The sequence below is a fragment of the Amphibalanus amphitrite genome, unplaced genomic scaffold (assembly GCF_019059575.1).
Source record: "Amphibalanus amphitrite isolate SeventyFive unplaced genomic scaffold, NRLGWU_Aamphi_draft 000142F_arrow, whole genome shotgun sequence".
Lineage (NCBI taxonomy): Eukaryota > Metazoa > Arthropoda > Thecostraca > Balanomorpha > Balanidae > Amphibalanus > Amphibalanus amphitrite.
The window spans coordinates 176,667-190,033 of NW_024881637.1; the positions used below are offsets into that span (position 1 = coordinate 176,667).

General features: G+C 52.8%; 1 protein-coding gene across 1 annotated transcript in view; it reads right to left on the reverse strand.

Moving 5' to 3' along the window:
• LOC122382554 (opsin-5-like) overlaps positions 1-5,677 on the reverse strand; it is a 33,549-nt gene extending 27,872 nt beyond the window's left edge. Inside the window, exon 1 of the mRNA XM_043368044.1 lies at positions 5,572-5,677. Within this exon, the coding sequence (XP_043223979.1) occupies positions 5,572-5,677 (106 nt within the window). The remainder of the gene's footprint in view (positions 1-5,571) is intronic.
• Between the last annotated feature and the right edge of the window lie 7,690 nt (positions 5,678-13,367).

Genomic DNA, 13,367 nt, shown 5'->3' on the forward strand with positions numbered 1-13,367 from the left:
CGGAGTGCGAATGTGCGCGGCGCCCACTCTCGCAGACTTGTTTAAAGAGTTCCCTCGAGTGACAGCCACATCTGCGCAGCTCCTGCCCGTGCGCCATAACGTCACTCACCACATCGTGACACGTGGACCTCCTCGTGTAGGGCACCCTCGGCGTTTGCCGCCCGACCGCCTCCGCATCGCCCGTCAGGAGTTCGACAAGCTGATCAGCCTCGGGGTCGCCCGCCCATCCAAGAGCAGCTGGGCGTCGCCCCTCCACATGGAGCCTAAGAAGGAGCCCGGACAGTGGCGCCCGTGCGGCGACTACCGCGCCCTGAACGCCGCCACCGTCCCGGACCGGTATCCCATACCGTTCCTGCAGGACTTCTCCGCGAACCTGCACGGCTGTACCATCTTCTCGAAGATCGACCTCGTCCGCGCGTACCATCAGATCCCGGTCGAACCCGCTGACATCCCGAAGACGGCCATCGTCACACCGTTCGGGCTATTCGAGATGCAGCGGATGAGCTTCGGTCTTCGCAACGCCAGTCAGACATTCCAGCGCTTCATAGACGAGGTGATGCGCGGGCTGACGTGCTGCTACGTGTACATCGACGACATCCTCATCGCCAGCACGTCCGTCGAGCAGCACCGCCGTCACCTCCGTCAGGTACTGGAACGTCTCGACAAGTTCGGCGTCACGATCAACCCAAAGAAGTGCGTGCTGGGCGTCAACCGCATCAGCTTCCTCGGTCACGATGTGTCCCCGGACGGCATCGCCCCGCTGCCGGAGAAGGTCGCTGCAGTCCAGGAGTTTCCGCAGCCGACCACGCAACGCCAACTGCGTAGGTTCATCGGCCTGGTGACCTACTATCACCGGTTCCTGCCTGGTGCTGCCGGCCTCCTCCGACCGCTTCACCACCTGCTGGACCAGAAACGCAAACGCGCGGCGCCGGTGGAGTGGACGCCAACCGCTGAGGACGCCTTCCAACGCGTGAAGGCTGCCCTGGCTCAGGCCACGCAGCTCGCGCACCCCACTCCCGGCGCAGCGCTGAGTCTGCAGGTCGATGCCTCTGACACCGGCGTCGGCGCTGTCCTGCAGCAACACTCGCACGGGACCTGGACGCCGCTGGCTTTCTTCTCGAAGTCACTCCAACCAGCAGAGACACGCTACAGCACCTTCGGCCGCGAACTGCTCGGGGCGTATCTGGCGGTCAAGCACTTCCGGCACACTCTGGAAGGCCGCCAGTTCGCCATCTTCACCGACCACAAGGCCCTCGTGTCGGCAGTCTCGTCCGGGTCAGCCAGCTACTCGCCGAGGGAGATCCGGCACCTGGACTTCATCTCCCAGTTCACCACCGACATCAGGCACGTGCCTGGGAAAGAAAACGCAGCTGCGGACGCTCTGAGTCGAACAGTGGCGATGCTCTCAGCACCGTGCCCGCCAGTCGACGACTTCGACGAGCTCGCAGCCTGCCAGCAAGAGGACGAAGAGCTGGCGCGCTTCCGCTCGACAGAGCACGGGCTCAAACTCAGAGACGCCCGGCTCCCCAGCGGCCGCACGCTGGTCATCGACGAGTCCCAGGGTGTACCGCGGCCGTGGATCCCGGCACCGCTCCGGCGCGCCTACTTCCGGCACGTGCACGATCTGGCCCACCCGGGAGTGCGCGCCACCGTCGACCTGGTCACGCGGCGTTTCGTGTGGCCGTCGGTGAAGAAGGACGCCGCACTCTGGGCGCGCACCTGCGTCCCGTGCCAGCGCACCAAAGTCCACCGGCACACGACAGCGCCGCCCGCCTCGTTCCCGCCACCTGCCGACAGGTTTCGACAAGTGCACGCCGACCTGGTCGGCCCGCTGCCGCCGTCTGAGGGCTACTCGTATCTTCTGACGGTGGTGGACCGGTACAGCCGCTGGCCGGAGGCGATCCCGCTGCGTGGCATCACGGCGCGAGAGGTCGCCCGGGCGCTGATCTCCGGCTGGATCTCTCGGTTCGGCGTCCCGGACGAGATCATCACCGACCGGGGCAGCCAATTCGAGTCGGCGCTCTGGGCTGAGCTGTCCACTCTCCTGGGCTGCGCGCGGCGCCGGACCACCGCGTACCACCCCCAGGCCAACGGGATGGTGGAGCGCCTGCACCGGCAGCTTAAGGCCGCGCTGCGCGCCGCCGCGCCCGCCCGCTGGACGGAGGCTCTTCCTTTGGCGCTGCTCGGAATCCGCTCGGCGCTCAAACAAGACCTGGGCTGCAGCACTGCCGAGCTGGTGTACGGAGCACCTCTACGCCTACCTGGTGAACTCATCACCCCGTCCGCCACCGCGCCTCCTACGCCGGAATCATTCGCCGCCGAGCTTCAGCGCACCATGGCGGCACTGCGCCCGACGGCACCACGACCAGCACCAAGCGCGCCGTCGTACGTGCCGCGCGCGCTGGACCACGCCTCGCACGTGTTCGTGCGCCACGACGCAGTGAAGCCGCCGCTTGCCCCGCGTTATGACGGACCATACAAGGTGCTACACAGATCGGCGAAGACGGTCACTGTGGACCGAGGCGGTCGTTCCGACGTTATCTCCATCGACCGAGTCAAACCGGCGCACTTGGAACGGCCCCCACCTGCTCCAACTCCGACAGCATCGCCGTCTGCGGTCCAAGACACGGCGCGTTCCGCCGACTCGGCAACACCGGCCTCCGGCCCAGAGCTCCTCCTGCCAGTGCCTCGCGCACCGAGGCCGCCGCTTCCGCCACCGCGTGGCGACCTGCCGCTACAGCCGCCGCCTCCGCCCGCGCCCCCACCGCCGTGCCTACGGACGACCCGCTCCGGCCGTGCTGTACGGCCACCAACGCGTTTTCTTAACGTCACGTTCGCAGTGCCGTCTCTAGGGGGAGGGTGATGTAGTGCACCGCCGCACGTTCTCCGACGCGGCGCGGCACTACCGCCGCTGGCGACTGGCAAGCGCTCCGACGCGGGGCGGCGCCACCGTCGACCTCAACGTGGCGCTGCTGTCGCAGCTGACGCGAGGCGCAGGTTCAGCGATATCCGCCAGATGTCTCTGCTCCACTTGTTCATTTTCTATGTCCGATTTATTAATGTTTTAGAAATGTATGCTCGTGTGTATGTATCATAATGTTCATCGTCGTGTGGGCATTCACGCACTCTTCTAGAAAGTATCTCTCGCTCTGATATACGTTTTCTCACTGCTTTGTACTGTCCTTAACTTTGCCAAAACGAACTATGGTTTCATCGTTGTGTTCACTACATAGCTTGCTCATGCTGTTTCAAATACATCGCTATCCTTGGCCGATCTAAGTGTTTGGGGGAGACGGCTCCACATCAGGGAACTTCCCAGCCCGTCGTTGTGTGGAATCCCAAGTTGCGAATCCCAAACACTGGAACGGCTTCATCCGGCTTAGAGCACGACTCGCCACGGCACCAGCCACACACCACTGTGCAAAGAGAGCATCTGAAAATGACCAAGAGGTTATTAATCAAAGTCTGGGACACACTAAAAATCACTAAGAAATAACCCACATCTGACATTTCACATGGTATGCCTGGTAATACAGGTTTCAAACCTACAATGCAACCATTAACGACACTTGACAATGAGACCAAACATCTTCTGTCCATGATAACTGATCAAACATGCGACAGCACGAGTGTAATTCACATGCCGTACAACCACAACGAACATAACAATTTCTATTACCTATAGCTTTCCCGCTCCCTACATCACGGATGAAGTGTGCACTATACTCACCCTGTTCTCAAAGACGGACTGATTTCCCTGCAACGACAACAGTTGAACCGACCGCTTGCTAGAGCCAGTTCAAAAGCAATATCCTGAGGCAGCAGCTCAAAGGAGGGATCGACACTTGACCAACGCGGCAGCTAGACTGGCCGCTGCGCTCAGAGGACGCGTCTGCCTGCACGCGGCCCATCTGATTGCTTTTCCAGGCCTTCTGGGCCACCGGATATGGTGCCCGAAGCGCCTTCTCAGATCGGTTGGGATAACAACGTAAATCACAAGCCTGTCTAAACATGGGATTCGATTGGGCTATCCGTACCGCGTCCCAACCGATTAAGCATGCGGTCCGGAAATCCCGAGTCGCCCCTACCGCCGGCCATCGAGGTCCGGTATCGATTGGGACAACCCAAGCCTACCCAACCCGGTAGGGACAAGTCGGGACATCCGGAGCCTATCCCGACCGTCCCCAACCGCATCCCGGACGAATTGCTGGCTGGGTATTGACCTATGGAAGGTCACCCAATGACCAACGACCTTTAAATTGGGTAGCACCGGCTGATTATCTTCACGGGCAACACGCTCAATTTTTCTGCAAAGCTCCAGCTCAGAGACCGAGATGCTCAGGTCAGGGTGCAATGGACGACTCCTCTCCCTTGTGTTAGTGACTGTGCAAACGCCAATAGACGAGCGCCGGCTAGTACAAGACAGTTACTTTCCACGACTGTACGGAATGGTGAGCAGCTACATGAAAATTGGCATGCGCTAGCTAATCAGTTCATGCTTTGTACGTTTGACCTCGACTAACTAATCTTTGAATCCTGGGGCACAACAGTTGCGATGTTTGTCCCATCAAGGGAGCCATTAATTCTAAAAAAGATGAGGCTTTCTCAGAGGCCCTCATTACCCCCCGCCGAAGGGCGCCATTACCCCCAAAGGGGGCATGCCCCACCATTTGCCGACCCCTGGTCTAAACCGATTTCGCGATAAGCGTGAGAGTACGTTGTTTAAATGCCGAAAGACGTGCGCAAACAGCTCCTCCGAAACAATTCGCCAGCATCAGAGCGACAAATCGACTGCATCAGAACGACAAATTGACTTTAGCATTGCATTACTGAGCGATCAGAATCCAATTCTAGGCCCGAGCGTGGAAGCGATGAAGCGCCCCGACAATGCAGGGTCCACTGCACGTCTGACGGACGGCAGTGGCGCCTTGGGCGTGCCGAATCGGTGGCCCGAAATATGGGCGCCTGGTGCTGCTGAGTGCTGAATGCTAACTATCATTAAGTATATCAATATCCAGCTCGCAAAGAAGGAGAAATGGTTGGTCTATTCTAATGCACACATATCTCAATGGTGGATGCAATTATGCGGAGAATACGCTTCTTGTTCTCTCTGCAATTACTAACTGCTAGAAACTTTTGCTAAATGCAGGTACACTCCAATCCGAATACGCAATAAATCGTCTAAAATAAATCAGGCTATCCGTATAAAATTAAAACCTTTTTAAACTTTTAACGGTATCTTACTTTTTTAGCAGAGTTATTTCTTTTAAGGCGAGATGAAACGCATAAGAAAATGGCATACTTCAGTTGTTCGAACGTCTGACCAGTGGCAGTGACCAAACATAGTGACGTCGACGCCACTTTGGCCTGGTAGTAAAATAATCTTGATTTAGACAGCATTCGAAATAATGCAAGGACTTTGAAGCAACCAGTCTCCTTTTCCAGCGACGAGCGATAGGAAGCCTGACGTGTCCGAACGTTACCGGCAGCTGGTCTGCCCGTCTACAACGACCGCGGGCTGTCTGACCTGAGCCGACCGGTCACAGGGGGACGGGGCGCCCAGCCACCGACCTGATGTCACCATCAGCGCGCCGTACGCCAGGTCCTGGCCGGGCGTCAGCGCCGAGTCGAACCGGTGCCGCACCGCGCCGCCGGCCGCCGCCGAGCCGTTGGTCATGGCGGAGACCGTGACACTGACCCGGCGCCGGCCGGCACCGCCGCCTCGACGGCAGCGACGGCCGTCTGCGGCGGCGCCGGCGGCCACTGCACCGACGAGCTTGCCGAATGCCGCGTTCCGGCTCTGTTTTCAATCGTCGGGGACTCAACAGTCATTATCGTCAGTGAGAGCCACTCGTCGCCGGGAGAAGATCCGAGCAGAGTGTCGGCGCTGTCGGCTGCGACCGACAGCCCCACTGACTCGGGAGGAGTCGGCCCTGCGACAGCCCGACTGACTCGGGAGGAGTCGGCCTTGCGACAGCCCGACTGACTCGGGAGGAGTCGGCCTTGCGACAGCCCGACTGACTCGGGAGGAGTCGGCCCTGTGCCAGCCTGACTGACTCGGGAGGAGTCGGCCCTGCGACAGCCCGACTGACTCGGGCGGAGTCGGTTCTTATTAGAGTCCCACTGACGTCTGACTCGGGCGGAGTCGGCCCTTTGACAGCCTGACTGACTCGGGCGGACGCCGAGGCACATCGCTGATCGCCCACCAGAGTGAAAAGGGGTCGCCGGTCGAGGGTCCGAAGACGGCTCCCTTCCGCGTATGTTATGTAGTAAGCAAAGCACATTGACATTGAAATCCGGTTTCAAGTATCAGTATGAAAAGAGCATGGTCCAGTGAAAAATGTTCAAAAGGTTCTTCGATATAGATATAGGTACACCTCCAGCAGCTCCGCTGCATCTCGCCGGCGGCCGGACACACACTGCTATGCAACGAACCTGAACCGTGCCATGTCGGACACCTTCCATCTTCCACAGTTCACATGGGCCACAGCAGTAATCGCCACGCCATGTGTGGATCGCCCAGGCGGCCCATGATCGTAAATACATACATACATACATACGAGTCACACCCAATACATCGTACAGTCACACCCAATATACCCTGAGTCACACCTGGTCACACCTAAGTTGTGCATGCATCAACACAAACATAAAAACAAAAAACATTATGGAACACGAAAATCCCATCCCCATATATTTACTCAAGGCCCTAATCCTATATAGATATTTACTGATATGGCCATGCAAAAACATGCAAAAAGGCAAGCGAAACACCTGGCGAAAAACCTAGTCACCGTGGAAAAACGTTTCTTATACCTACCTAGGTATCTTGGGGAAAAACGGAAAAACCATGAAAAACGGCCTTGAAAAAAATGAAACTCAAATACTTCTGCTATAATCAAGAATCCTAGGAAATTTCTTTCAGATGAGCAGCGACGACTTGTGTTTCAAAAATAAATTGTCTCATAATTTCATTCAAAATCTTGAACAGTCAGTTTTTTGCATGATTTCTGAAAACAATTTGGACTGTCTTGTCTTTGAGGCTTGCTTCAGTCTTGCTTTCAGCCCTGCTCGCCCTGCTTCAAGTCTGCTACCACTTTAAAAATAATAATTGATAAAATGCATTTCTGACGCAGTAATTACGATTTCTGACGCATGCAATTCAATTTTGGCAATTCATTACTGCTGTTACTGCTTTTCATATGCTGTGACTCCCAAGCGGTTATCAAGGCTCTCACAGTGCAGAGCCGTGATCATCCGGTCTTGGTGGAGGTCAAGGCCATATAACCAGGTATGGTCATCAGGCTTTTTTTTACCGTCCCCCTACCGGGCCCGAATGACGTCACTGGGATGGTAACTCGCCGGCCGCCGTCCGTAGCCATTATGGAGGACGGACGTTTAAATACGTTTTCAGCGGATTTTAGTGCAGTTTTGATGTCCGATGCAAGGCAGAACGGTGTGATGTTTCCTCAGTGAAGCAAATCAGGACCAGCTGTTACTCGAACCAAAGATTTGGCGACATTATTGGGATCGGACCGAGCCAACGTGCGCCCCGCCGGTGATCCGGCCAGCACATCGGCGGCTCTCTCGTAGATGAAAATCGCCATAGTTTTGCGCCAGGCTTCGGAGTCAATGGATTTCTGGTGACTCTGACTCCAACCGCGACTTCCAAAAACCAACTCCGACTCCGACTCCGGGCTGGGTAATCAACTCCGACCGACTCTAACTCCGACTCCGCAGCCCTGCCAGATCTGCGGAGCGGCCAGGGCTGCGGAGTCGGAGTCGGAGTCGGTCGGAGTCGACAGTTGTGACCGGAGTCGGAGTCGGAGTCGACTTTAGAAACCCGAGCCGGAGTCGGAGTCGGAGTCACCGAAAATATGTCGACTCCGCAGCCCTGCTAGGTCTGCGGAGTCGGAGTCGGGAGTTGGAGTCGGTCGGAGTCGACAATTCTGCCCGGAGTCGGAGTCGGAGCTGGTTTTTTAAAGCCGGAGTCGGAGTCGGAGTCGGAGTCGCCGAAAATCCATCGACTCCGCAGCCCTGGCGGAGCCGATGGATTTTCGGTGACCCCGACTCCGACTCGGTTTCCAAAATCGACTCCGAGTCCGGTCAGAACTGTCGACCCTGACTCCGACTCCGCAGCCCTGGTTTTGCGTCTATTTCGCCCCATAATTAAGAGAGGTGTGAACTGCACAAACCGAAATTGTACCGTAACACAAGTATATGTACACATTCCAAACTTCTGACTGGAACGAACCAAATGCGTACACAATATACCGGTTTATGTCATACCATAAATCGTAGTTATAAAAAACCATATTGGACAGATTGGTAGAGAACAAATAAGGCACAAGCCTAATCTCTTGCGACTTGAGTAGGTACAATAAAATGCTCCGAACTGTCGGAAAGTTGTACAAGATGTCGCCTCTCCAAACACAATGTGCCGATTGACTCCGCGACAGCCAGGAACCGGGCAACATAACACGTGAAACAGAGCGGTGGCACCTCAGCACAGGCTCCCCAAGCTCGTCAAGGCGGCGAGAAAGGTCCGGCAAGTCGGTAACAGGTTCACCACGGCAGCGACAGGTCAGGCAGGTCGGCAGCAGATTCACCAGGGCGGTGGCAGGTGCGACAGGTCGGCAGCAGGTTTACCAGGGCGGCGACAGATCCGGCAGGGCGACGGCAGTTTCACCAGGGCGGAAGCGTAGACGCGGCGGCAGGTCCGCCGGGGTGGCAGCAGGTCCAGGGCGGCCGCAGGCTCACCAGGGCGGCGACAGGTTCGGCAGGGCGACGGCAGTTTCACCAGGGCGGCAGCGTAGACACGGCGGCAAGTCCCAGGGCGGCTCAGGCTCACCAGGGCGGCGACAGGTCCGGCAGGTCGTCGGCAGGTCGGCCTCAGCAGCAGGCAGTCAGCACTAGCAGATTCTCGGGGCAGCCCTGGCTGAGGTGGGATGTCATCAGAAACTGCACGTCTGGGTGCCGGTGTCGGATGTCGTACAGATCACGCAGCGAGGCTTTACTGCGCAGCACGCCCTGCTGGCAGCGCAGGAGTGTCGGCAGCCCAGCGGGTGCTTTCGGGTCGCCTTCCTCAACTTCCTTTCGGAAACTGGCGCTCGCCACTCAGGGAGTCGGGCGACGTCTCCAAAGCTGGGAGACAGATGCTGAAGTCGATATGATGTGATTTTATGCCCTCAGCTCGGTGCCAGTCATTGTGTTGTTATGTGCAGGTAGCCACTCCTCGCCGTCCTGCACGCCAGAGGACCAGCCCCGGACCTGCAAAACACATTACCAAGTTTATTAACACAATACAACATGAAAAAATTCACAAAGCGATGGCAAGCAAAAATAATCAATGCCCAAAGGTGCCTTTTCTTCGATTGCCTTTTCTATGTGCTGATATGAAGCCTCAAAACATGTACCATTTTATATTATGTATTGATTGCAGGCCTGACTCAGAATTCAGTTGAAACAAGCAAATAACACAATTTTTCATTATTATTTTGAATTTGGGTCTGGCATTACTGTTCCATGCACAGGTGCGTCTGCGTATAAAATCATATGAAGCAAATGCATTAGGTAAATAGTCTCAACAAATAGAAATTAGTAGTAGCACAGGTGGTATAACAGTCCCACGCACAAGGGGGAAAAGCTCAAAAAATTGAGCGCTCAAAAAATTGAGCGGGCCCCATTATGAAGGAATAGGCGAAACGATGGTAATTTAAAATGCCTTTAGTGTCACACTACGGCAAATATCGTATCCAAATAAGGTATCAATGGCAAGAGAGAGCAACAAGGTTTCTTCTCGAACACTCGCCGTGATAATTTATATCGGTGTTTTTGGAAAGAAAATGCCCTAAAGACGCTCAACTTTTAGAGCGCCACTTGTCGTTCGGGACCGCGATACTCAATAAATTGAGCGCCACGACAGACGACAGTCAGCTGGCGCTCAAAAAATTGAGTGCCGGCCAGCATCTACACTCAATTTTTTGAGCGTTCTCCGTGACAGGTGAAGCCGGTACTGGCTGCCATTTTTGATGTTATGTTCGTTGAAATACGTTCCTGCATTTCTGTTTCAACTGAGTTGAAACAGAAATGCAGGAAGTTGAATGCTACGTGGTACCTGAACTTCTCACAAACCCATGGCATCATGTCACATTTTCCGCTAGTAGTTTTATCGGTCGCCTTTCGGATTCGGCACACCTCAAATAATTATACAGGGCTTGAATAATCCGTATGAATACTGTTTTGATATTCTCTGACTGTACTGGGAGAAGGGAATACGTGAATACAGAAAGATATCCACCCACGCTTGAATATTGGAGAATTATAGCAGGAAAAACTGTATTGCCACGGTTACAACTTACAAGGCCATCGGCCGCAAACAAACAAAAATACTATACAATGTGGGTTAGATTCACAAACATCATCAAGTGTGGAACACAGAGACGAGCAAAACAACATCACATTATCGCATGCCAGCCCGACCACATTGGAACCGGGTGACGTGCGACCGGAGCCTGCGTCTTGCCAGCATACATCACAAAAGCAGGAGGCAGTGTCGTACTGCTTTGATCCAAAATATGCCATATAACAAATGATATAAACGACCTAAGCTCGGACTAAGCTAATCATTATCAAATCCTTAACCTGTAAAGGACGAATGGAAACATCGAGTCTCAGATCAGCAGTAGCAACCATCACAGTAGCAACATCACAAAGAACACGCGGCATTATCAGACAGCCGTTTTGTTATCGGGCTACAGGCGGCGACGGCGTGGTTGCAGACCAGCTGCGAGGTAGCGGCGTGCAGGCAAAAGGCGCGGGCACACCTCCATGTGGCCGTGCGGACAGTGCGCGGTCGGCGTCGCATAGTGGGCGGCATCGGGCTGTCCCGGGGACGTCGAAGCCGCACAGGTTGTCGGCGCATGTGGGCGCGCGCGGTCACCACGGCCAGCTGCTCACCGCCAGCACAGACTGCGCAGCGTCGCCGCTCCGCCGGCCAGAACACGCAGACAACCCTTCTTGCAGTCGCACAACACGTCGCCAAACTCATTCACCTGCTCCACCATGTTGTTGATGTCACCGAGTCGTTCAAGTTGTGGCTCGTGCCGTCGAGCATGACCTGCCCGATCGGACACGGGTCAGCGGCTTCTGCTCCAGCGAAGTCTTCATCTTGGTGACGTCTTGCTGATCTCCACAAAGGCTGAGCAGATGACCTTACCCACAGGGACGGCCGACGTCCTCGCCAGCGACCGCTTGGTTGTGCAGACCTGCCAGAAAAAGAAAAGCTGTTTGGTGATCTCAAACGATTTTTTTCTTTATGCAGTGGAACAAAATGGAAAATATGTCATACAACAGGAACTAAAAAAAGATGCAGCCTAGGTCGTCTAAGAAATGGGTGCAACATTGATAAAATTCTTCATTGAATGAATTCTGCAAATGCTTTTGATAAAATGTGTGGTGATTATAAGGAGACCACTTTACTAGGAAATTGCTCAGGATTCCTTATCTGGACCTGTCAAAAAATCCTGACTGCACACCAACAATTAACATTAAATCTGAAACCTCTACCAGGTACCTAGGGATAATTAAATTCTGATTCAGGAAAATATTTCACATCATATAAATAAAAACCTTTACTATATTGAAACTGAAAATGTGATGTCGATCCAGTGACCTAAGGGTCTCAAAGTATAATAAAAAATTAATCTATTATAAATTTGGTGGTGACTGTCGACTGGCGTCTGGCGGCTTAGACCTTGAGGCTTGAAAGTGGCCTCCCTTTTCCGTTGACTCCGATCCTCCAGATGGAAATGATATAAAGGATCATTTTTATCTTATTTCATAGAGCCAGTCAGCAAAGTGGCTATCCTGTTTCAGCATTCACACACACAATAGTTGACTGTCAGTCTCTCATGCTGTCAGTGTTGTGAAGTAACGAAGGAGTTGAGTTTTGTTGATTAGATTATAAATTGTGATGTTATGTAAAGGACTGGAAAATGAATGTGAAAACTATGGAAACATATTGGCAGAGTATTGTCACTTACTATCAGGACATATGGATAGAGAATACATTCAAATTAATAAGAAATGCCAAATATCAAGGTACTCAATCACTGATAGGAGTGGACTATCATATGTTTTAATGTCAATTATATGAAAGTTAAGACTGAAACTACCTTTTACCTCACCATAACTAATGAAAAATTGTGTGAAGAAAACATTCACAGCCTCTTTGAAGCACTTAGACCACTAAAAAACAAAAATTTTCACGTAAATATGTTGCGTCTCCTTCCCTCAAAACATCATATCGGATGGCGCCACTTTCGTCGACAGTTATTTATCTGCACGCAAATCGAGGAAAACGTGAATTGATTGACGTTTACGTGTTTCCAAATTTAAAATCACAGCATATTCAAACTTTTCAGTGTACCTTTTAACATCTAAATATAACTAAAACGATAAAAACTTACCTTCAACACGAGGACGACGACAACCACGCGACCGGAGACGTCGCGACGAAATAAACAAACGGCGCCGCCAAATGAAAAATATTCTCCGATATCAGTAATGTGAAATTGAGTCGCAATCATTTTGGGTAGTATGAAAAATGCTCTTTCCAACAGAACCCTAGTAAAAAACGTGAATGGACAAAAAATAACTTTTATTTCGACATAAATATTGGCCTGTTTTTAAGTCATCCTGGTATGCCGTAAGATTTCGACCTATAAATTGGTGTTCCCCCAATCATTGAAGCTTGAGCAGTGAAAAATATGAAAGCCTAATCTGTTTTGCATCATTAGTGATTCTCCTAGGGTGTTGCCATTTCTCCCTAGGTGTTGCGAGTTGCTTTTGCAAAACGTGTTCCTGAAACGGCTCAATTTTTTGAGCCCTCAGCATTACGCCTATGGAAGCCTCTGACGTCACACGCTCAATATTTTGAGCGCTCAATAATTTGAGCTTTTCCCCCTTGTGCGTGGGACTGATAAATAGAAACCAATATATAGACATTAGACAAGGATGAGCTTGTTTAGTTAGCAAATGTCAATGACATAACATTTACATAAACAAGAATGGGATTTTCAGTAATAAGCATGTCAGAAATCCTTTTAAATTCAATTTTGAAAGTTTAGATACAGATTATAAAATCTGGCAACAACTAATATTGAAAAGAAGTAACAATGAGCTTCAACTTTGCACAAAAGATGTGGCAAAATTTTGGTGAGAAATCACTTGCGCTGAATTTTGAGACCCGAAAGCCCCTGGGCCCTGACGCATCTGACAGTGAGTGAATTTTTTCCAGTCTGGGAGGTAAGCATCGATTGATTTGTTATTTGATACTATTTAATTTGACAAATAAGTTGTTATTT